The sequence below is a fragment of the Apteryx rowi genome, unplaced genomic scaffold, assembly GCF_003343035.1.
Source record: "Apteryx rowi isolate R43461 unplaced genomic scaffold, aptRow1 scaffold_661, whole genome shotgun sequence".
NCBI classification, from domain to species: domain Eukaryota; kingdom Metazoa; phylum Chordata; class Aves; order Apterygiformes; family Apterygidae; genus Apteryx; species Apteryx rowi.
Window position 1 is genome coordinate 207,462 of NW_020450940.1, and position 23,969 is coordinate 231,430.

Below are 23,969 nucleotides of genomic sequence, written 5' to 3' on the forward strand. Positions count from 1 at the left end.
GCTGGGAGCAGGGGTGGAGGATGGAGAAGCAAGGAGAGGGAGTAGATATTTTGGTGCTGCAACTCTCATGGTGGATTTTCTGCTGACCAGAAGGCAGCTAAGTATGTCTTTACCTAAAAAAAAGGAAATATGAACAGGATAAATCTGAACAGAGCCCCATATGTGGCTGCCCCATACGTGGCTGCTCCCTCCGTGAGAGCTTGCGCATCCTCCGAACATGGGCAGTGTACGATCACGACACCCCCAGCAAGACCATGGGAAGCAAGGAGGGAGGGGAGATACACCTTTCCCTTGAAAGACTTGCCTCAGCCTGTGATTGCTCTGGTCTAATCACAGAGCGAGGAGACCTGCCATTTCTTTCACTAAATAAGCTACAGCTAATGTAAATGATTTCCTTGAGTACAGTCAATGGTGCAGGAGGATCTGAATTATGCACTTGAAAAAAAAAATGCTTCATAGCAAATGTATCTGAGATCGACTGGGATAATTATCCTACAAACAAGAAAAATGCAGCTGAAAGAGCTTCAAGCCCTGGCCCTTTGCCATGCACTCAGCACCTCGAGGAGGTCTGAGGCTGTGGGACTGGGCTCTTACCCACCTGTCAATCTGGGTGGACGTAGTTCGGCTGTGTGAAAGGAAAGCTGACTGGGTGGTCCATGAAAATCCTGTTCCCTGCAGATGTCCTCACATGGCTTTGTATGAACCCTGACCTCACACGGTGGCTCTTTTCTCCGGACAAGAGCAGAAACAACTCGCTCAGCCGTAGCTGTCTGGTGAGTGATCCCCCCCTCTCTGTCACGGCATGAAAGGCCATGGCTGGAGTATTATTGTTAGTGTCGGTGGCTTTATTCATGGAAGCAGCAGAGCAAGACTCTGGCTTTGGAGCTTTCTGCAGGGAACATTCATTTAAAAAAAAAAATCACATTTCAGAGAACAATGTTCCTCCTTGGGTTATTTGATACAAGTCACCTCTTTTGCATTGTGTCTCCATGGAGGTTTTCTCCTCCTCCTCCCTTCTAGAGAACAGACAAGAGAAAGTCTCATTGAAGCAGTCAGGACAAATGGTTTCAAGCTTACCTACTTGAGCAGGTATAAGATATGCTGCCTCTCTGCCACAATAGGAACTAGACTGCAATTTATCATCACTACCAGCAGTGAAAGAATTAATGCTATTATTAACAAAATTGTCACCTTTAAAGCTTCTGTAGACCAAAAAATTCTTAAAAGGGCCTTCTCTCTTTAGCAGCTACCCTATCCCTGCTGTTGACAAATTGAGAAAGATACCACAAGCTACTTCATACTCTGCTCTGACTTCAGGACTCTCTTAACAGCCACAAAGTTTGCATTCTTGAGCGTGTCAAGAAAAATCTTCATCTCCCTGCAGCTGGTGGCAGAACACCCATTAATTTCCATGGGATCTGGATGTTGCTGTTCATTTCTGCAAATGAGAATGCATCTCCCAGAGCGCGTGGTAAATCTCCCATGCACAGCTCCGCTATGGGATGACAGGAGGCCCACATCCCAGTGCCTTCACTTTGGGAGAGAGCCCTTGTGACCGCGGGCTCCAGTGACCCCAGGGTCCCCAGTGCAGGGACACACAGAGGTCTGCAGCACGCAGCAGGGCTGTTCCCAACACTAGGCGAGGGCGGCTGTGTCTTTGTCTGAGCCGTGAGACCTGCTGAGGATGGAGATACGCCACCKCCAGGAGCCCTGTCCCAGGGCTGCACCACCCTCCCAACGTACAAATGAAATTTCCCTGCGCACCTCGCAGAGGTCTGTCTTTGCCTTCTCCATAACCCCCTTTAGAAAACGGGTGACTGCTGCTGGCCCCCCGGCTAGGGCCTTGTTTGGGGTCGCCCCCACCCAGCTCTGACCCCTGTGCTCCAAGCTGGGGAAATGACCCTTTTCCTGCACTGGTTTCTGCAYGCCTGCTGCCACAGCCTGGCGTGTGTTTAGGCTGGATTGCCACCAGGGAGCACTGCCGGCTCGTGTCAGGGATGACAGCAGCTGCAGCAGCCTCAGATTTAGCTTTTCCAGACCTTTGAGGAAGGGGCTGGGCTTTRTCATAGTGTTGATGTTCTTCTGACGTTGTTGACTGTGTGTATATGATGGTCCAACTATAACAGTTTCCAGTGCTTTGTATGGCTGTAAGCGCTCACTTGACGCAAGCTGATGTTTTCGTTCACGTGTTGGTTTTATCCTGGGGCTTGCATACCATTGCCTATATGCCGAGCCCCTGGGACTGCACATGAAAAGAAATTCAGTGGGATCGTTCGGTCAGGCTCCAGGCCATTGCTCCAGTCGTTTTCTGCTAGAAATGATAAGTTACTGCTTTGAGCACCTGAAAATACATGGCTAATCCTTGTGTAAGAACTAATGCGTAGCTATAAAAACACAGCACTAGAATTACATCTTCACTCTGCAATTAAGTTTCAAAAGATAAGTGGTAATTTCCAGGGGCATATAATTCTGCACTTTTGAACCGCTTTTGAAAATTGCTTGGGAGATGGTGAGCACAGAAGAGGATGTGAAGAAGAGTTCATTACTAAGGCTAGAAAGCTCAGACCACACTCTTCACCACACCAGTTGTGTCCCATTTTCTTTGTTCTGCAATTCCTGTACCTCTCTGGTGAAAACCTCAAGTAGTCCCAGAGAATTGTAGGTACAACCCATCTTAAAGTCGCAAATCTGCCCAGATGGATTGACCTAGCCTGTGGGTTGAGGCAAGTGGATCTTCCCCCTGCTTGCTGTTGATGAGCCCACACCTGGAATGCTGGATCCAGTCTGGGCAACCCAGCACCACAACAGCGTTCATATGCAGTAGTTCAGCAGAGGCCATCGAGATAGTCAGGCAGTTTGCAAGGCTCGGCTGACCTAGAGCTGGCAACTATCCYGCAGTGAGTGGGAGCCTGGACTAGGCACGGCCTTTCCCACAAGCAGCCTTATGGTTTATGACCAAATTCTGCAGAAAATCATTCCTCCTCCCCAGCATGAAGTAAAACTTCCCTTCTCCCAACAACATACAGCCAGACCACAGTGAGCAGTGAACTCCCAGCTCGTAAAAGCTTGCGCCATCCGTGCAAGAGAAGAAACACTCCACTAGAAGAGACACTGCCATTAGGTGGGAGTGGCCCTCCAGAAACTTTCTTCCCTTATTCCAGATCATATTTGCATTGGTGTGGCCCAATACTAGCTTGGGAGTTCCCTGGCAAGATGCACTGGCTTCTTTGCTGGTGCACTCCACTGGTCTCACTTGGGAAGGAAAGAATACTTTGGGAAGCTACAGACTCACATACCAGTGATGAGTGATGAAGTTTAGATCACTCCATCTCCCATGGAAAAGCATACTGAAGAATAGGTTTTAAAATTAAAATAGAGAAAAAAACCTCACTGTTCAGTGCAAAGYCCAGGACTTTTGTTCCTGTTGCAGGGATTCATGCCACTTGCTGAGAATTCTGTAGCCTTGTGATGATTAAAATAATGTGGTCCTTATTTATATGCAGGCACCTGGCTTTTTTGACTTCGAAAAGAGGACATCAAATGAAAAGGAAATTTCAAAATCCAGCAGACAGTAATCTTCTCTCTTTTGCTTCCACCAATTCCTCTACTTGCTCATTGCCAAGCTGAGCCTCGTTTGAAATGAATGGAAGGGTACGCTTTGCAATTGTCTTTGGAAACAAGCAGCATCAAATGACTCATAAGGTGAAGAATAAAGATGATAATCCTGCTCATCTACGTAAGCTGCCTAAGAGGAGCCTGTTAAAGAGCCAGCCTATAAATCACTGTCAATGATTACTGTGATAGCAAAGAGGAAAGACTGACAGCTAACCCAAAGTTTTTACAATCTTATTTTTAAATCCATCTGATATCTAACTGGCAATTAGTTTARTTTCAGAAGCCTGGGTCCAGCTGGACCTAGGGAAACATCTCAGACAGAACTCTGAAAGACTTTAGGCCCCTGAGCCCAAAATGTGATGTGAAATGCAGACTAACCTGCACCTCCCTGTTTGAGCTGAAAGCCCCCACGGGTCCCACATCCTGTGCTGTGTGTCTGCTCAGCCCTGACCTGCCGGAGGACTGTGGGTTTTGGGGTCACAAGTAATATCTGTTCTCCAGGACTTCCCTAGGAGCTGCACACCACTTTTTCCCCTGGCTGCACACTTGTGGTTGTTTTTACAGTGTTTTTTTCTCCTGCAGTCCTTGTTGCCAAGGGATTTTCTCCATCCTCCCTTGAGTTGTTATACTGCACCTCCTCCTGGGGCTGTCCTTGCCAAAGGAGGTTTCTTCAACACATCCTTCCAGGGATTGTGAAACAGCATCTGACCCTTCCTTCTCTGCCACAGAAGAGCTTCAAGCTCCTTTGTGCCTGTCTCCTAGGGAAGAATCATAGTCATATACATCAGAGGTGACCTGCACAGGTCATTTAGGTATGTAGGTTTCCTTTTATTTTCCTAAGAAGGTAGGTTTCCTTGGTCAGTGCAGGCCTGGCTTTAAGGTGGAAAAATGGTGCGAGGTGGGTTTGAAGGATCTCGAAGAGGTTTTAGAAAACTTGCCTCCAGCCTGTGTCCTGGGAGATTTGCAGTTTCTCATCTCACCAAGTGCCTGGTGGCTGAGCAGCTCCTTAGCTAGGACAAGTCTCCCTGTACCAGGGAGCATGTCTGGCACAGGACCTCTTTTGCCTTGACAGTCTCTGGGGTCCCTGGAAGCTTGCTTAGATCTTGCTTAGAAATGGCCCCATACACCATTTCTTTCTGTCTCCCACAGGTTTCCTAGAAGGGTCTTGAAAGGTATGTGACAATGGGCAGAGGAGAATCTGGTCATCCTGGATATGATATCAGCTTCCCTCTCCTTAGGTGTCCTGCCGTGGCCTTCATCCCACAGGTGTCTGGAAAGGTTTCCCAAGAAAGACATTCCCAAGTAAGACATTGGCACAGGACATGTGGCCCAGAGAGGAGCTCACAGCAGTGTGGTCAGCATGGTCCTGTTGGCTTTAGCAAACGCTAAGCTGAATATCACCAAGAAGAMGACAATCGCAGTGGTCATACTTGCTTGACCCATTTGCCCAGCATGTCACAGTGCACCCACGTTAGTCTGMATGGCTCTTAGGTTGCATGGCTCTTGGTCTGCACAGCAGTACGGGACGTCCTGGAAGAGCTCACTAAGCCCTATCAATGACACAGCACAGCAGAGAAGAAAGCATCATGTCGGGCACTGACCCAGCACTCTACGTTGGCCCCATAGCTCAAAAGCTGTCTGGCTGCACCCACCACCCACTTTGTTAATGGCGCTAGGTAAAGGGGAGCCACAGCTCCCGTCTCGTGTCAGGATGAGGGAGGGAAGGAAGGGATAGACTCATGCATTGTGTCAGCAAAATGGTAGCCTCTCTCCCCAAGGTACAGCAGCTCTTTCCAGCTGATCCTCAGCTCCATTCAGACAGCAGGACCCCTCTGAGGTGCACATGCACCCCTATGTATCCTGCCTTTCACCTGAACCCCAATATATTCCCTACAAGCAAGGAGCTCTGGCCTCTGTCTGCTTGTCAGAGGAAGAAACACTGGTTGTGAGTAAAAGTGCTGATAAGGAAAGTGTTATCTTTCTCTTGGTTATTCTGCGATAAGATTTGTTGCTTGAAGGCACGCCTTTCTTACGGGCTGCTGAAGAAACCAGTTAGAGTGGGAGCAGCTTTAACAAGAACAGTGCTATAGCCTGGGTAGCCCCAGGACCCCTTGTCCACTGAAGGCATCTCCCCAGCAGGAAGAGGTGCTTTTTATGGGCTGTTCTGGTTCTCTTGAGCCCGTTCCCGCAGAGAGCTCCCCAGACCTAGCAGTACCAGATTAGCACAGGTGTGCACAGCGCTTCAGTTTTCTTCTTCTCCCCAGGCGACCAGAAGAGTCCGCAAAAGCTAAGACGGTTCAAGGTGGCCATATGCAGCAGTGTCCCTCAGTTCCCTTGAGTGCCACAGACTTACAAGACTCTCAGTGTTTCCTATGCAAAGGGGATGGAAACAGATGACTCCCAGCCTGGGGTGTCTGGCTTGTGGTGGTGCTGGTGGCCAGGCTATAGGTAGCTTGTCTGGAGTTGGCAGAGGCTGTGAGCCCAGCCAAGTCCACAGGAATTGCCACAGACAAGAGGCCCGGCAGAGGCTCCCAAAACTCAGCACCTGGTCCCTGGGGTGGCTGGCCCTCACTTTCCTCGCAGGTGGCTAAGGGCAGTGGGGCTCCTGTAGGGAGTTGTCCTCACCTGTCCGACACTAGTTCCCTTTGCATGGCCACGGGAGCAGCTGCGGGAGATGAAGGCTGCCAGGAAGGGAGTGCACTCCACTGCATCCGGGACTCCCTTCAGCCCTCCTCCAAAGAGGGGGAGGAGGTGTCCCAATGGGATCTTCCCTGTGAGTGGGCAGCTAATGTGGCCTCCTGCTCACAGAAATCTTGTGCCAAACCTTCACCACCGCTTCCAGCTCCACTTGAACAGCACTGGAAAGGAGGAAGACATGGGTATTTTGTGCCCTCTTTGAAGGATGGGAGCAGTGAGATGAGTCTAAAGCCTCAAAGAGATGAGAATTGGTGAAGCAGAAGGGTCTCATGGGCTGTTCCTCTGCATCTGCAGGGTCTCCCTGGCAGCAGCAGGTCCTGCAATTTGGCCTCCTCTCAATGCAATGTGGACAGCTACGCTTGCAGTAGGACCTCAGCAYAGAGTTTGTGATGGCACTGAACCATAACACAGCTTCCTCCTTCCAGCTCCCCTTTGGGCCAGTGCAACCCAGCCTGTGTGTCAGCCTGCCTTCTCTCACCACCTTGGTCTGGGTGCAGCATCCTCCCCAGCCTGGCCGCAGAGAGCCTGAAAACCTTCACTGGATTTGACCAGCCGACAGCCATTTCTCTGCAGCAGCTTCCCTCCTCTGTGGACTGGTGAAGGTACCAGATGCACCACTTACTGCTGAAAGCCCTGCACCTCCAGCCCCTTGTGACCTGCATCCATGTCTAACTGAGCTGGAAATGTTACTTTCCTGGGTTCYCTCCATGCTACAGAGCTCCCACAAATCCCTTGGGTTGTGTCTTAACTATTTGGGGTTATGAATGACTACAAGCACAAGTTTGGGTAGTTTATGGAAGAAACCAAGAGATCTTGTACTGTTCTCATCTATATCAGGTGCTCGAGGGGATAACACAATTTTACGTTAGCTGGGAAGTCTAGGATCATCTATAACAGAGATCGAAGTGATGCCAACATACGTGAATGAGGAACCCATCCCTCCAGTAGTAGCCCATGGGAAATGTGCTGCACTTGTTTACTTACAGGGCTAGTGGAAGCTTTCTGCTTTGACAACCGCAAGGTGCTTTAGCACTTCTGACATTGTAACTGCAGAGGTCAAATTGGATTTCAGAAGGTGGAGAGGGTGTTGTGCTAAACACAAGCATGCGATAGTTCCTCGTGCTTGGACCCTGGGGCCAAATCAGGTGAAGGCACAAACGCAGGTGTCTGTGGAGCCTTCATGTCTCTGGGCCAGTGGCAGGGACATCACAGTGTATCTTACTGGTTATTCAGTCCTAAAAATCCAAAAACCCCTAAAACCAAGAGTGACCTCAGGACTGGCCAGCCATGTGCTCTGGGACACCAGCCAATGCATTCACTCAGTCAGATAATGGCAACAGAAGGGCCCATCCCACCCCAAAATGAAGAAGACCATCTGTGTCAGGATATTACAGGACCCTAGAAAAGCCACCCACACACGCACGGAGGAGAAGACCTCAAGACCCAAAGTGTGTGAAGAGAGAAAGGAAGCCACATTCTGTCACTGCTTCATGAAAAAGTCTGGGTAAATGACACAGGCTCTCTTCATGAGGCATCCATGTGTTTGAAATCTTGGCTGAATGCTAGCTGGGGAGCCAAGGACATAACAGCTATGTAGAGGGGCCTCCTGTCCTTGTCCCAAATGGCATTCTCCTAACAAAAGTGTATGATTCAGTCTATTTTTAGTCTGTCACACACAGCTGTTTTCAACCATCTTTCATTTGCCTAATGCAGCTCAGCAGGGCTGGAGTGAATTCACTCAGACGATGAAAACAAATCACTTTCCAGGCGTTAGGAAAGTGAACAGGGTACCAGAGAGGAAAACTGACTGCGAGAAAGACCTTCAGACTGAAGATAACGACACAAGGGGCTGTAGGGTTCACCACGCAGAAAAAAAGCTCAAGCCACAGAGCTGCAGCCACCTAAAAGTCACGGTGAGGTTTAGCTTCGCAATGCGACTTGCATTTCTGCTGGGCAAATCAAAACTGCCTTTTGGAAACCTGGATAAACGCCGGTCTGTACACTTAAGCTGTACACATAAACTGCAAACCAGTAGGGCACCATTCAGACCTCCACAGGACAACCATACAGGTGAGACATGCTGGCAGAGAGGGCAGGGGACACGTAAGCCGTCCTCTGCAGGCAACTCCAAAAGGACTGCCTTTGCAGAAGCGACTGTGTTTTCCCCTATCACAGCCTAAAAGCAGTATAGGAAGGGGACTTGCCAGGACAGCTGGGTTTTATTACTCACATGGAAACAGCTGATCTAAATCACTCTACAATGCTTGAGTTTATCAGACAGAAGACAAAACAAAAAATTAAAATAGAACTGGTGTGTAGTATTCATTATCCTGGTGGTCATTTTCCAGAGGAATATTCAAACCCTCCGGTATTTCTGCTTCGCCTGGTTTCAGGACTGCCTCTTCACCTGTAAAGCATTTAAGAGACAGATCATGTCGCATCAGGTGGCTCTTGTGCTTTGCCCCTCAATGCCCTGCTGAGCTAAAGCCCTGGTGGCTGGACTCCTGTGACTGCAGGATACGTGAAGTGGTTTCTGACAGCTTTTGTGGTTTTTAAATGACATGGCAGTCCCCTGGGTTGCAGAGGAGAGTTGGAGGGAGTAAACCCCAATGGGTTCAGAGGCAGAAGRCAAATAAATGCAGCCCTGCTTTTTGTCATTTTCAAGATCTCAGGGCTTGGGAGCTGGATTCATGTGACATGCCCCCGTTAGCAGCTGGTCCCAAGCGGCAGAATGGTTGTTTTCCATGACACAAGTCTGTTACAAGTGTCGTAGCAAAAGGCCTCTCCTTCCCTCCCCAGCAAAGCGTACTGGAAATACAGAGTGCTCCCAACGCTCCCTGGCTCACTGCTCATTAAAGCTCTGGGACTGAAGGATGCTTACCTCCTCTGAAATACACGTCCCAGGTTTTCCTAGTTTTGAAGCAATCCGAATGCCTAGTTTGCACTGTCTGTTAAAACAAATTGTCTTTCTTCTTCTCAAACCAGATCTGAGAAAAAGTCCTGCTGGCCTAAGCAGCGTTCATGATGAACAGATTTCCTAAGCCCAGATGGCAATTTGATGTTCAGATGAGTTTAGGTCCCATCCTAGTTCAGCCCTAGGAGCCCTTCCTCAGGCGGGTCCCAAAGAGGGTAGCTCCCAGCAGACGTGCACCCCTTGCTCCAGCTCCCACCTCTCCCTTCCCACCACCCTGGGGTCAGACTGGTAGATTTTGGCTGGATTATATTTATGCCTTGGCACTCCCTGACCAGCAGTCTCTAGAGACTGCAACCGCTTTTCACAGCAGTGTCACCCTGACCTGGGTCTTTCCAGAGAAGTGAGGAGCATGGTGACCCACCATCATGCTTGGCTAAACCTGACCCCCAGTTTCTAATTGTTTTTGTTTCAGGCAGCAGAGGACCTGGGGCAGAAATTTGTCAGTGAACCAGTTGCTGCTGGGGACGAAGAACCTTTGAAGCTTTCTCTCATGAAGGTACGTTAGGACACAGCCACTTCTCACCCAGGGTGAGAAGGCCCACAGAGATGCCCTTGGGACAAGGACCTGTTCAGAGATCACAGGCTCCATGTCAATGACCTGCTGACAGCAGTGGACTTTGATCACTCTCCACGACTTGGAGGTCAGCATCTGCCCCCTCACCCCAAACACCTCCTCACAGCTACCCAGGTCAGGTTTGGGGATAGCCACCTGGGTCCTCCTGTTGCCAAGAGCTGCCTGTTGAAAACCTTGGCACACCTGGTGCCGAAAGACCTGGAAATGCGGCACTGCAGTCCCTGGAAGCTCACCCTATGGGGCCTTGCCCACCACCCCCCGTGACACCAGTCCCTCTCCAGTAGCTCACCCGCTGGACACTGGCTCCCGTCTGCCAGCTCCCCTTCCACAGCTCCCTGAGGGGTCCCACCGAAGAGCTCCTGAGAGGTCAACACGGGCAGCGGGGCTTGACACGCTGGCATGGGTGTTGCTGGCTCAGCTGGTGCCTGCTCGTTCCCCTCCAGCACTTCAGGCTGAGGGTCTGGCTCCGGGCTGGGCTCTGGCTTGGGCTCCAAAACTGGCTGGCGGCCTCGTCCTCTGCCTGCTCCTCTGCCCCTCTTTTGCCGTTTGCTCTTCTCCTGCTCCCTGCTGGGACAGTCACACAGGCAAGGAGTTGGGCACAGAGCAGAGGTCTTTCTCTTCTCATCTGGGGTTGGGTTCCTTGCTCAGGATCCCAGACCCACCTGCCCAGGGACAGCTTTGCCAGGTCCCAAGCTGTGAGTCCTGCCCATTTTTTCCCAGACAAACTGCACTATTGCATTTAAAAAAAAAACACATAAAACTCCTCTATCCCTTGATCCCAGCCCAGAGCTCTAGCAGCTGCTGGCTACAGGCTATCTGCTTGAGCAGGGACCTCTTCCTTCAGGAGATGTATGGGGCACAGCTCAGCCCTGTCCCCCCTGAGCCGACCACCCTGGTGCCCAAGGTCTGCTGCACCCCCCTGGTTCAGGCATGGGCAAAGGTGATGCAAGACAGGAGCCACTGCTGGCTTGGGCAGGCAGGAGATATTTTCCGGCACCTACCTAGATCCCAGGGAACAAGAGGCAGAGACATGTCAAGGGAGACTCTTCCAGCTCTCCGTTGCTGCATGAGCACAGAGTGGCTGGGCTGCCGTGCCTGGGCACAGGTTAAGTGTAGAATAAAATGACTCCATGGTGTAAGTAAAATTTACCCCAGAACCCACTGAATTGAGTCTTTCTCCTGGGCTTCTGCTTTTCTTTTCCGGAGCAACTCCCGGTCTCTCAAGCGGCGTGTGATGATGACATCTACAAGAACAAAGTGAGTGCTAACATGATGTCCTGGCCAAGGAACAATTCAATCCCTCCCTGCCTGGTGACATAGCCCTGATGCAGGTGACCAGGCTCTGGGCTCTTTTTGTCATGAAGCAGGCCTTGGTAAAAAACAGTTTGGGGAACTGCACTTCCAAAGCAGCACCAGCAGGTAGGAGCAAACGACACTCCATGCAAAGCTCCCAGGCACCTGTGCTGTAAGTTACCGTAAATAGTAATTTAGGGTCGTTTTCCTCCTGCTGCTGCAGCCTTTGGGTGACTCTTTCCCAACCTGTGGGGATCTCATCACTGTTGAGACCCGGGGCAGAGGAGGCATGAAGGCGCCATGAAATCCCTCAGCCACACATCACTGCAGGCTGCAAGATAATTCTTTGTGTTTGTCCCATCCACTCTTCTCCAGGTAGCTGCTGTTGGCCACTGCTGCAACCAGGAGGCTTGTCTACATGGAGCAAAAGCCGACAGGTTGAGCAGAGTTGTTCGTATGCTCGGTCGACTGGTCCCACCATGAGGCATTCAGGATGTTGATGTATTTTCCTGCCCTTTGCTGGTACGTGGGGAATGTCAGCGACTCTCAAACCGTTTCACTACCACCCCTGTCTGAGTCATGTCCACTGGAAAATTACCAGCAAGCAGGACTGATAGCCTTTTCCATGTGAGTCTCCCATGAAAGCCTTGCCCTGCAGAAGGGCCAACCCTGCCACATGGGAACAGGTCTGTGAGGCAGAGGGCTAAGCCGAAGGACACAGGATTTCCCTTCTGTGCATCTTGCTGTGTGTTAGGCTGAGTGATGTCCTATAGAGTCTGGTGATCCAGAGACCAGGATACGGTGGTAGTGAGGAGACTGGCCCTGGTGACCACACAAGCAGCCCCAAGCTAGTCTCCAGCTATAAGGAGGACCATGGCAGGGCTGAAGATAGACAGAGTCATGTGAGAAGGCTCCAATTACATTTCCATTTGGACAAGACGTTAAGGTTACCTGCAGCCACCAGGAGAAAGGAGCACCTTTAGGAGCCCATTTACCTGAGCTCTGTGAGATGCCTTAATAGGCCTAAGTAAGCTGTGCCCATTTCACTGGCTAATGGAGGCTCTAAGTGGCTTCCTGAGGCAAGAGACATCTCAGCCACCTTCAGCTGGACAAACGAATGCCTGAATTTCACTGAGGCCCACACCAAACTTCTCTTCTGCATGTCCTGGAGCTAACAGACAACATCCCTGACCATGTGGTAGTAGGTCTTATGGTTTCTATTCCAGTCAGCCCTGAATTTTCTAATTTGGACTCCAGCCTGTGACAATAGAGACCTGGCTTAGAAGAGGCAGTATGAGGCCGTTCCCTTTAGACAAAGGACATTGTTCAGTAGAAATAACACTTCTCGGAGCCTGGAAGGAGAGGGGAATCTTCCCACACACGCGCTGAAGAAATCATAACAGCACTGATTTTCAGCGTTTCAACAAAACGCACACAGTGAACAAGCAGCAAAGCTACTACCTGCTCCTTACAGATGTAATCATATCCAGCTCCTTCCATGAAGAGCCTCAGCTCACACTAAAATATTAAGTCATATCAGCACAGGATTGTCATTTTGCCTTTCCCTTGTCCAGCTGGGATAACTGGCAAGGTGAGATGGCTTCCCAAGGCTGAGCTGGGACTAGAGCTCTTGTGTCCCAGATGCTGTGTTAGCCATGAGAAAAGCCTTTTTTATAGTTCAAAACAGGAAAGAGCAAAACCAAAGTAGGAGCCCAACTCTACCCAAAGTAGATCTTTGCACAGGCCACTAGTAATAATTAATAATAATCACAGAGTAATTTATCTTGGAAAGAAGCTCTGGTGGTGTCTGTTCCAATGTCCTCTTCTAAGCCCGGCCAACTTAAAAATTATATCGGGTTGTTCAGYGCCTTGTCCAGCTGAGTTGGGAAGATCTGGAAGACAACCCCTCTGGTCCTGCACCTCTCTCACGGTGAAAAAATTTTTCTGTATATGTAAAGGCGTCTCCTTCTACGGCATGTTCTCCAGCCTTCAACAATCTTGGTGGCCCTGCTCTGGAATCATTCCAGTTTGCTTTTGTCCTTGTACTGAGTTATTTTATTGTTGTCATTCATACAGCAGTTCCAGGAGCCCTCTTTGCTCTGAGCACAGCAAAGGCTTGCAGAAGACAGATCCTCCCACAAAAAAGCCTTCAGTCTCACCAGTCCAAAGAGAAGGGACACAACAAGACGCAATACAGATGTGAAGGCCACAGGATGCACGGACAGTGGCAGAGCTCCTCACTCCTTGCAGAGGCACCTCAGTATGACCAGAGAAGCTGTCAGCCTTGGAGGTGAAAACCACTGCACTTGAACTGCACGACACACAGCCCGGTGGATATTCCCCCAAAGGGAGGCTGTTCCCCAGCGCAAAGCAGTGTCAGAGACGGCCGGGGCACAGCCAGCAGGAAATAACTCCACCAGCCACGCAGCAAAAGGCAGGAAGCTGCCTGGGAAGAGGTGGCTACAAGTCACAGCAGCGGGATTTGCACAGGCCTCCAATTTAACCACTTAATACCTTGCACATCCCTGTGCAGGCGAAACCAGCCTTCTTTCTCTTTCAAAATAATTTGAGAGCAGAAAAAGCATTTTTTAGCTGCTTGCAGTCAGTCTCTTTCCCAACCCATCCTGAGCAAATTGGTTTTGCACAGCTAGAAAACACGCCTCATTCATTTCTAGCTTGTCCAAGAGTGCACTCCCACAGCTGCCCCAAAGCTTCCTGTTACCTCCCAGCACTAGGCAGGAAAGATTATACTAAAATGTCAGCAACCTGATGAAAAATATCTAGCCAAACACACAAAGGTGCAGAGGTGAAATGGAAAAAATCCTTCCAGCTAAAAGAACAAGGAAACAGTATTGCCAGTCTACAGACTATATTGACAGTGGCTGCAGGATTTTATCTAAGTTAAAAAGCCTTTTACAGGTGCTTCTGCTTTGGGAATCTGAAATGCAACATGGAAAAAATCACAGATTTTTGCAGTTGAATGTGTCTCCTCCATTCCCCAAGCATCAACTGGAAATTAGTAACTTCTTCTTTAGAAGCCACTAGTGGCAGGGAACATTAGTTTCTCCCTTCAAAAATTCAAGTTAGTCGGAGTCTCAGCATTACCTGGCACAGCGTATTCCTCACGGGATGCAGAGGCTGGCAGGGAAGGGTCCGAGTAAGCGTGGTCTTTACCTAAACTCTCCATTGCTCTTTGCAGTTTTAAATAAAAAGCAGCTTAGTTCCTTGGGAAGGTCATCTGGAGTTAGTGGTGCAGCAAAAGGAGAGCTTGAAAAAAGTGCAGACTGCCCGCCCAAAACAGCTTATCTGGCCAGGCCACTAGCAGGGTAATAATATTCTCCTTATCACCGTGCAAAGGTGTGCGAGTGTCTGCCCAGGTCCTACTGTATTGACTGCAAAACACGTTAGTGCTTCTGTGCAGCAAGTAATTCCACTTTGCACAGGAAGTTTACATTCGCTGCTGCTAAACTGTGGCTTGGATGCTCTCCTTTATAACCAAGAGCGGCTGCATGGCAGAGCAGGATGCGGCACTGTCTAGCGGCTGATTTCCAGAGAGGCAGGGAGGTGTTATCAGCCCTCAAGGACCTCTTGCGAGAGGTGTGAAATGGGACATAAGCTGTTCAAAAGATGCGTGCATAGGCCCCCCCCAGCAGATCACAGGGCCCAGCAGTGCTGGTGGGAAGGAACCTGCATCTCCGGTCCAGCCCCCTCACTCGCAGCAGGACTGTCCCCAGCAACAGGTCCAGGTGGCTGCGGCTTTGTGCGACCAGACTGCGGAAATCCCCAAGGACTGGGTTTCCACCCAAACTCTCTGGTGACCTGTTCAAGGCCTGCACCACCTTGCTGGGAAATCCAGACAAAATAATGAATCCATGGAGACTCCCACCAAGGGATTGCAGAGGTTGAGGATTCCCCAGTGACTCGTTGGTCCTGTACCCAGCCAGTCACCCACAAGCTCGAGAGCAAATCACATCCCTCATGAAGCAGACTGGCAATACGCAGCACCAGTAAATCCAGTGGGAAGAATGAGGCTGGATCCGTGCTCTCACAGGAGCATATTCTTTATTGGTTGTTCTTGGCACACTCCCGGGTCAGTGTGGTCTGCATGGCTGGGGCACTTGGGTCACCCTGCCCCTGTTTCCTGAGTGTAAGACAAGGCAGAAATTAAGCCCTCTGCTGCAAAAGGACTTGAGAGTTTCTCATGCAAGGGCACAGCAGAAGAGCTTAAGATTATACACGTGCATAACATCTGCTGGACCAGGGGCACACCACCACTTCAGGAGCATTTTCTAACACTCTCAATAGTGAGCATTTGGGATGCAGCTTTTACCATCACTCTTCTCCACGTGATACTCAACTGCTCAGGCTCGGGACTGGCTCCAGTGCCCATAACCTCACTCCAACGAATTCAAGGAGCTGCAAGGGTGGTACAAGACCCCTGTAACATGGCTACCACCCAGGTCCTCAGGGCATTGGCCCACCGCTCATGGCAAGGGTGGTGTCTTCCCCAGGGAGTCCCCAGATGAGCACTCCCCAGGGGGTGAGCAGAACTGGCCTGCCTTGTGTCCTTGCCAGGCTTTCTTTCACACACAGCCTTTTCTCCCTGCAGTTTCCCTCTCTAGGGCACTGAAAGCTCCAGCACAATTTCCAAACTGCATGTATGTGGGTTTCTTAAGATGTAACCTTCGCATCAGTGGTGGCCCAGACCCTGGGGGCTTGTGGTCATCTCTGCTGCCTTTCTGCTTATCCTTCATGTTACCGCTTTCCTCCAGGACTCCTCCTCCCCTGTGTCCAACACAGATTACATGGCACCTCTGCAGAGGTGGGGCAGGTTTAACAGCCCCCAAAGCAGCAGCAGCAGGGCGGTGCCAGCAGAGCAGCTATGGGAAGGCTCTGATAGGGGAGAGGAGCGTGCGTGGCACGTGGAGATGTGGGGCTGCCAAGCCATTCACGGGGGGGGGGAGTTTTGGTCGCAAGCGGAAGGAAGGTGTGCGGCGCCAGCGAGGGTGTGCATCTTGCAGCACCGTGCGATGCTGCATGGCTCGGTGGTACCCCTGCCTCGTGCAGGGCTCCTGAGAAGACAACTTTGCAGAGTGCTCAGCTGTGGGACACTCTGCTTGGGAGGCGTGTGAACGTAAACGTGGCTGCAGGGAAGCTCACGCCAGGGTTGGTGAGCTTCGACCCTGCTGCTGTAGCAGCTACGTCTCAGCTCAGCTCAGCTGCTCACCACCCCACCCCCCCCGCACCGTGTCTGGGAGGCAGGAGCACTCCTGTGCTCCAAAGCCTGGTGAGGTCTGATAAATCACTCTTGACTCAGCAGAATATTGTCATATGACGCTGCAGAGCTGGTACTGGGAATGTTTACCCCATTCCAGCCATTTTTACACTGCAAATCCTAACTGGGTAGAAACCAATAAAACTGTAAAGGTCATCTCTAAAAGAAAGGGTGGCTGTGCCCTCAGCCTCTTTAGAGGTCCCTAATGGGATAGATGGGCTTTAAAACCTTAATGAGCCTGTACTTGCATCTCTCGGGACCTAAATGCCTGTAAGGATATGGCTCTTGTGTGATAATTGCTTTAAATCCCAAGCAAGTGGTTTTACCAACCCACTGGAAGGCTTTGGTGATGAATAACTGTGAGGAAATTTCAGACTCCACCATCTAGTTTCAAACTGCCTGTGCAATAAGGGGAAAAACTGCACGGCAGAGATGTGCCAACACTGGGGACTCATCACTGAGCTCATTTTAGAGCCTGCGTTGCCTTCCTGTCCCCCCCCCCCGCAGTGCCAGCAATGCAGTGTCCTCTTCTCCAAAAGAGCTCTGCAGCAGACTGGGTCAAAGCTTGGGACACCTCTGCACCTTTGTTGCTGTGGCTGAGCCTCCCCAATTGCACAGGTTAACCCTGTGCAATTAGGTTAACCTTTCTGACCATTACTACTGGACACTTTATGCAGTGTTAGGCTCTGCTTCCCCCTGCCTTTACTTCACTATACGTTTCAGCTGGGTCTGGGCCACATTCATTTGTGTTTCCAGTTTCTCTGCCTGAGGAACTAGGGCTGCTCGGCCAAGTGTCCAGCTGCGACACCAGCCTAGAGATATCAGCAGCTCCTTGAGTGTCTCTGCTGTCTCAGTCAGAAAACACCCTGGGTCATGTGTACTTCACAGCCGTGCTAGTCCCCCCCACTTCTTTCACTGCCCGAAAGCCCAGGAAGCTCTTGGTCCTTGGGACAACTAGGCCTAGATCTGGTGGCTCCTGCCACCAGACCTGTTTCCCGGCATGGCTGAAGGTGCTGCTGCTATAACACCAGGCTTGGGAGCTATACAAATCCGAGCACTTTATGACCCTCACTGGTATCTCTGCTCTCCCACTGCCTGGCACTGCTGCAGCAGGAGATAGAAGGACGTATCCAGAGACCCACCTATCTCTTGCTATATAGACTGCTCCCCCTGCTTCTCCTCCGTCTGCCACCCCTTCTTTAGCAGCATGAAATAAACAAGCAAATCTGCAGGCTGCAGGTCCCTGGAGAGGCAGGAGGACGGGCGTCACTGAACTCAGCGTGTGGTGAGCCAACACCGATGCTGCCCTGAGGCTGCCCACGCTTTGACCTCGCAGGTCTGGCCCACAAGTGTGTGCTTCAGCTCTGCTCTTTCTGAGCAAACACTCCACGTCGCACTGGAGGCATGCGGTTTCCCTCTTCAGAAGAGCCCCCGAGCTGTCTGTGTTGCTTTTTCCTAACCTCTGTAAATAAACAGACACGGCTCTCAGGGGACGTGGAGTGGCCGCGCCGGCGGGCGGTGGCGTTGCTGCATCGCTCTGTGCATGCACCTCGTGTCCCATCTCCCCGTGTGGGGCGGAGAAGCTGCTGCCCCCTCCCCGGACAGGAGCAGGGCCCAGGCACTCTCCACGCCATGCAGGGGACAACTGTCCCCCCCTCCCCACCGTGGGCATGGGACCGAGCTGTCCAAGCACCTCCTGCTGGCAGGGCCCGCAGCTCCATCACTCGTGCCACGAGCAGAGTAGACAGCACTTGGGGACAGAGGAGCAGCAATGAATCATTTTTCACATCTGCATTCACCGTGGGAACATCTGGGGGTGATAACTCCACCAAGACCCTTCCCTAATGCGCAGGGGAGGCTCCATCAGAAGTTGTCTGAAGAAGGACCAGCAGGACAGCCTGGCTACACTGGCTGTAGCAAATAGCCAGATCACTGTCTGCTCTTCCTCTCACAACCTGAGGACTGAAAGGAGGCAAACGTGATGCCTGTTGTTTAGGAGAGACCCAGAGGGGGAGATTCGAGATGGACTTTAAAAGACAGCAAGCACTTCTGGTCCAGAAAAAGGTTGGCATCCTGAGGCATGTCCCTACAGATTTGCCCTGTTATCACGTTATTTTTCAGGTATTTGCTGTTGCTCAGTGCTGAACTGAGGTTAGAGGGATCTCTGATCTGACCAAGCATAGCTGCTTTTGTGGTCCTCAATCCTATTTTCAGTTGCGGCATTAAATCGATCAGCAATGGCCTTGTCTTGCATTACGGAGCTGAGGCATCCCACGCAGTGGGTACAGGAAGGTGCTGAACAGGAAAAGGAGCGTTCGGATGGGGGGATGGACTATGTGACCAGCTGGCCAAGTACGATGGCCACGATGCTGGCAGCGCTCCTGGACTCCCAGGATGGCCGCTGACTACAGGGAGCTCACTTGACCATATGACGCACCCAGGATCCTCCCCCAGATGCCTACAAATGAATTGAGTGAGTACAGTAGCAAGTCGTAGCAGTTTGATCCCTTATGGGCAAGCACAGGCCTGTCCTTCTAGTGTTTCAATTCACTGTGAAACACTTTTCAAGGCAATCTAATGCATTGTGAAAGCAGATCAGAAATCTCAGTCGGTCACTGTCCAGATGTATAACATCTGGAGCAGAGCTGAACTGAATTCAGGAAGAAAGTCCTATCTTAGTCAGTGTCCTCTGGTCTCTATCTCTGTGAGCAAAGGGAGCTCCTCGCATACCCAGCCACAGTCCCAAATAGGTCCCTGAAACTGGACCAACCTAGACCTGAAACGTGGCAGCTGATCCTGGGAGTCTGCAATTGCCAGAGAGCAGTTTTGGGGAGTCAGCACCTTGGTTGAGTTTGCAGGATGCTCCCAAGCTGGAGCGGAGATCCGGGGTCCCTGGGATTCAGGGTGTCCTCTCAGGCTCTCTTTCAGTGCTCCCTTTGCCCTCTGGGCTGGTTCCTCCTGTGAAGCCATCTCGGTCGAACAGCTGAATAGCATCTAATATGAGAAGCGCAGAGGTCACTGTTTTCCATCTGCATCAGCTCTGGAAGCTAAGGTGTTTATTAGGGAGCTGGGGAAAAGAGAGTCATATTTTCCCATGCTGTGGAAACTTTACCTTCCCCTCACTGAACTGCCTCCTACAGAAAAACTTCATTCATTCAGCACCTTCTTCACCGGCATCTCAAAGCTCTGTCTGTTTCTTGCTACTCCCACATGGCATTTCTCACAGCAATATGGGTGAAAATATTCACAGTGCAGTGCCCTTGTATGTGATGTGGATTTGAAAGGAACGTTTTGACTGTAAACTTCTAGTAGCCCTTTGTGGGAACTGGCATGTGCTCCTTTCCCTCAGCCTTTCATAAAACAACGCTGCGGAAATAAAGATGTTCCTGTGAGCATTGTGCATGTCGTTTTATTATTCACCATCACTGACTGAAGCGTGCAATCAGCACAGAGCACACAGGATCAGTTAATCACCTGTTTCCGTGGCTCAGGAAGCTACCAGGAAGCTCAGACTCCTTGACACTCCCCGTCCCTCAAAATCCGGATGTCTTGCCTGGTTTTCCTAGAATGACGTAAGAAAAAGAAAGCAAGAGTTTGAAAAAATATTCCCTGAGTCACACTCAGGCCTCCCATCTGGCCCATGGAATGAAGCTGATTATTCTAAAATTGGGTGGGGTTTTTTTTCATTCTTCTGTCTAAAAAAGTGGGACGACTGCAAGCCATCTTGGCACAGAGACGTCCCCTCCCTGGGTGTGCAGGCACCCCAGCAGTGCTGGTGGCGGGTCTCCAGCCCATACCGCTCACAGCGAGGCCGTCCCCAGCGCGAGGTGAGGGTGTCCCTGGCTTCTTCTGCACCTGGACACCCCCCAGGATGGAGACCACCCCCCACCTCCCCTGGGGTCCTGTCCCAGGGCTGCACCACCTCCTGGGCAAGGAGTTTCCCCCAGGGCCAAACGTGAACCTCCCAGCACTGCCGTTTGTGGCTGCTGCCCCTTGTTATATCTCCTGGTACCACCAGGAAGCTTTTGGCCCCATCCTCTTCACAGCTGCCCTTGCAGCAGTTGTCACTGCTGCTCGATCTCCTTCACCTCCCCTGGCCAGACCAGGCAGGCACAGACCCCCCAGCTCTCCTCACGGACCCGTGCCGCTGGTCTTGGCCGCTCTTTACCGGCCCCTCTCCAGTTTCCCCACATCCCTCTTGAACAGGGGGGTCCCAAGTGTCACGCAGTGTCACGCAGAGGCAATGCTGGCCACGCTTCTCCTCGTGCAGCCCGGCACGCGGTTTGCTTTACCTGCAGTGCAAGTGCACTGCTGACCTGTGCTCAGCCTCGACGTTTGCCCTAAGTCCTTCATAGCAGGGCCCCTGCTCAGACAGTCACTTCCCAGCCTGGACGGAGGCCGTGGGTTATCCTGCCCCCAGGGCACACCTGGGACTTCTCCTTACTGAGCCTCATGAGGTCCTTGCTGCTCCCAGTCCTCAAATTTATGGTGGCCCCTTTGGATTAACACTCTGTCCGCACAGCCAGGAGGCACCTAACTGGGCACCTGCATTTGCGGTGATCTCTTCAGAGGGCTTAGCGATGCTATTTGACTGTCCACATTAGATGCCCATTTGACCCCTTTGCACGCTTAAGTTCAGCTCTGCCCTCTCTAATCACGGGCAGCACAGGTGGGGGGGACCTTCTCTTGCCTTGTCCAGAGCCTCTGGTTGGCTGCCAGTTTGCAGGCACTGACTCCAAAGGGTCTCCTGGCCACGGACTCCTAATCCCATCTTTTGGATATCCTGATCACGTGGCCACAGGCTGAGCTGATTAGCAAGCTTATCCAATGCATAAATATTCGGCTCTTTTGTGGCACTGGTTGCCTGCCCATGCAATGAGCTAAACCACTCAGTCCCCAGCTGCACGGTAATAAAATCTGGTGCCAAAGAAGGGGCAAGAACCTGCAGTCAAAGGGTGGGTGCACAACCGTGTCTACCCTTGACCAGCACACGAGGGCAAAGCTCACGGGCTTTGCAGACCAGCACGGGGCCCGGCTGACGCGAAGGTGTCCTCTCTCACTTTGCTAGCAGGAACGTGCACGCTTCCCGTGCGCGGTGGCTTTGTCAGCGACTGCAGAGGGAGCCTGAACGACTGCTTCTGAGCAGCGCCCGGCTTCAGCCGGCCACAGGCGGACCCCGGGGGGGGGTGTCTCTGCCGGCGGCGGCACGAGCTTACCTTTGCTGCACACAGAGCAAGCATTCGTTGGCGTAGGTGTTCCCGTCGGTCCCGCACACAGGCATGTGCAGCAAGGGGCAGGCCTCCAGATCAACCAGGTCCCCACACAGGGGCTGGAAAGGAGGAACCATAGCAACCACTTCAGCGCCGGCAGCATCCGCCTCCGCTACGCTGCTGCTCGGCGTTCGTCTCCTTCTGACTCCCGAGAACAGCCTCTGCCCCGGGCGTGCCGGGCTCCGAGGCAGCCAAAGCTCCTCTCAAGCCACGAACGAGAGAAAACAGAAGTCTCTTACCCTTCTCAGGCTATTCCCTTCATTCAGCTCTGCCCCTGAAACAGAGCAGAGACCCATGGATTCGACGCGAGGGAGTAAAGTAACACCTGCGACCAGCCTCTCCGGAGAGAGGCGGTGGTAGGAGCATGGGGCATCGGCGCAGGATTGTGCCCAAACCAGAGGGAAGGCAGAGCTAGGCAGAGCACATTTAGGGCCCGTCCTGAGGAACAGCTGTGTGGATTTCATGAGGGGGAGATCCGCGTGTTGCATGCCACCCCCACCCTCCAAGCAGCGAAGCGCACAGCCTCCACGTGGCTTGGCCGAGCCGGCGGGCAAAGGTGCGAATGCCTCTTCCCATCCCCCAAACCCTCTCTCCCCACAACCCTTCCTCCCCAGTTTTTGGGGTGGGAGCTCCACAGAGCATCGAACGTATCCCAGAAATGTAAACGGGTGCAGTGCTGTGTGGGGACAAGCTACATCTACGATGGGCTGAGGCTGGGCGACTCTGCACAGCCTGACAGCTGGCATCGCTAGCGGGAGGTGCATTTGGGGAGTTCATTTTCTGCCCTGTCCCTAGCCAGACAGAGCACTGGCAGTAATTCACAGTCCTTGTACGGAAGACCCCGGGGGGTGCACGAATGTCCTGGGAGCTGGAAGGCCCGTGCACAGACCGCTGTGGGACCATCTCTGTGTGCACCTAGGCAGCATCAATTTTCCAGAGCCTACAACACAGCTACCTCCTATCTGAATATGCTAAGTATGGGGTGCTCTTGCAAAGCCATGCATGCCTTCCTGGAGACAGGAACAACAGCAGCTGCCACCCCAACATTTGCTGCAGCCTGCACAAGCTGTCTCTCCCGGATCCTGGTTCCCATTCATGCTGTGCTCCTTTCCCTCCACCCATCCTCCGAGTGCAATATGGCCTATGAACTAGCCTGCAACCCTTGCCCCGAGCTGCTAGTAAAGTGTGGTGTGTTTACTCTAGTCCTTCTTTTCCCCACCCCCTGCTCTGCCTGTGTGTCCGCTCACCCTTCTCTCCTCAGTTTGCCCACGCGGGGAGGGACCTCTCCTTCCTGGCAGGCTGAGGAGCACCAAGCGTCCCTCTCCCAGCGCAACAGCACTCAGCCCTGCCTTCACCTGCTTTGCCTCCTTCACAGCTTCACAACCGTGATGGTATCTCCCTCTCATCTCCTTCTCTCCAAAATGGAGTTTCCATGCATGTCTACTCTCTGGCCCATTTTCGGTCCCTCTGGGCTCTAAAACTGTCTCGGAAGAGCCCTGTTCCCTGGCAGCAGAGCGGACTCACCTCCTGGAGCAACAAGTGTGACCAGCACGGCCATCACCACCACCAGCTCCCTCACAGCCATGGTGCTGCTGACTCAGGTGCAAACGCGCGTACGCTTTGCTCTGCCTGCAGTTCCCTTTATAGGGGAGGGCACCGGCTTATCTCACTGGAGCTGGGAAAAGCAACATTTCGAGCAGCTTGATCTGTGCTGAGAACAGCAGGACTGTGCACCTAGAAAGATCGCTTGGGCTCCCTCGCGCAGCTGCACGCCTCCTCTCAAGCCAGCCCCAGGAGCTGATAAACCATCCCGGCACGGCCCGCCAGCTCCAGGTGCCAGGATGGGAAGCGGGCGGCAGCAGGCTTGCTCAGCTGGGCCTCCCTCTGAAGTTTCTCGCGCAGTTGAGGCTGCTTTAAAACCCTCCTGCTGGGTAGTCTGGGCTGGGAAATGCTGCTGTTCCTCTTCACTCACCCCAGCCAGCTTACTTCCAGGAATATTTTCTCTGAACCAGCCCTCCAGCTGTGCAGCTGCCATTCTTCATGCGTGACAGGTATTTCCATTTGGGTTGGGAGACGTCATGTGTAAAAGCCAGGAAATTCAGGCTGATCTGTGCAGCTGTGATCTAACGTAACAGGAGGGGGCCGTGTGCATGGATACGCAGTTTAAATACACGGGGACAGCACATGGAGCGGGGAGAGGGCAAAGAGGCAGGAGAGGAATCCTCAGTGGTGAGAGACGCTGGCTCTTCAGGGAAGCACTTTTCAAAACAG

At 52.0% G+C, this 23,969-nt stretch overlaps 2 protein-coding genes across 7 annotated transcripts; both read right to left on the reverse strand.

Moving 5' to 3' along the window:
* Positions 1–98: 98 nt before the first annotated feature.
* Positions 99–15,851, reverse strand: HEMGN (hemogen). 5 transcript variants are annotated; one of them, XR_003256548.1, is made up of 6 exons: positions 15,837–15,851; positions 14,259–15,294; positions 11,011–11,104; positions 10,150–10,424; positions 599–8,719; positions 99–113 (listed from the first exon to the last, which is right to left on the reverse strand). XR_003256548.1 is itself a non-coding variant. In XM_026085196.1 (4 exons), exons 1-4 carry the CDS (start codon positions 14,338–14,340, stop codon positions 8,610–8,612), a joined length of 552 nt encoding a protein of 183 aa, XP_025940981.1. In that variant the 5' UTR covers positions 14,341–14,459; the 3' UTR covers positions 8,513–8,609. The 5 variants fall into 5 exon arrangements, 4 of the variants coding, with proteins under 4 accessions (XP_025940981.1, XP_025940979.1, XP_025940980.1 ...); XM_026085196.1 differs by lacking the exons at positions 99–113; positions 15,837–15,851 and having other exon boundaries at positions 8,513–8,719; positions 10,150–10,427; positions 11,023–11,104; positions 14,259–14,459; XM_026085194.1 differs by lacking the exons at positions 99–113; positions 15,837–15,851 and having other exon boundaries at positions 8,513–8,719; positions 10,150–10,427; positions 14,259–14,459.
* A 1,140-nt stretch (positions 15,852–16,991) lies between these two features.
* SPINK4 (serine peptidase inhibitor, Kazal type 4) lies at positions 16,992–23,403 on the reverse strand. 2 transcript variants are annotated; one of them, XM_026085220.1, is made up of 5 exons: positions 23,223–23,403; positions 21,938–21,972; positions 21,645–21,757; positions 19,903–19,990; positions 16,992–19,794 (listed from the first exon to the last, which is right to left on the reverse strand). In XM_026085220.1, exons 1-4 carry the CDS (start codon positions 23,281–23,283, stop codon positions 19,936–19,938), a joined length of 264 nt encoding a protein of 87 aa, XP_025941005.1. In that variant the 5' UTR covers positions 23,284–23,403; the 3' UTR covers positions 16,992–19,794; positions 19,903–19,935. The 2 variants fall into 2 exon arrangements, with proteins under 2 accessions (XP_025941005.1, XP_025941006.1); XM_026085221.1 differs by lacking the exon at positions 16,992–19,794 and having other exon boundaries at positions 19,818–19,990.
* Positions 23,404–23,969: the final 566 nt, after the last annotated feature.

Bases quoted from the DNA above. Each gene is read 5' to 3' on its own strand.
- HEMGN (XM_026085194.1), bottom strand. From the start codon at position 14,340: ATGGAGAGTTTAGGTAAAGACCACGCTTACTCGGACCCTTCCCTGCCA. The intron at 11,105-14,258 runs GTAATGCTGAGA...TTGTTCTTGTAG, and splicing joins TGAGGAATACGCTGTGCCAG to ATGTCATCATCACACGCCGC. The intron at 8,720-10,149 runs GTGAGCTACTGG...AATGCTTTACAG, and splicing joins CGGGAGCCAGTGTCCAGCGG to GTGAAGAGGCAGTCCTGAAA.
- SPINK4 (XM_026085220.1), bottom strand. From the start codon at position 23,283: ATGGCTGTGAGGGAGCTGGTGGTGGTGATGGCCGTGCTGGTCACACTT. The intron at 21,758-21,937 runs GTAAGAGACTTC...CCTCCTTTCCAG, and splicing joins AAGGGAATAGCCTGAGAAGG to CCCCTGTGTGGGGACCTGGT. The intron at 19,991-21,644 runs GTAAGCTCGTGC...ACGTCATTCTAG, and splicing joins TTGCTCTGTGTGCAGCAAAG to GAAAACCAGGCAAGACATCC.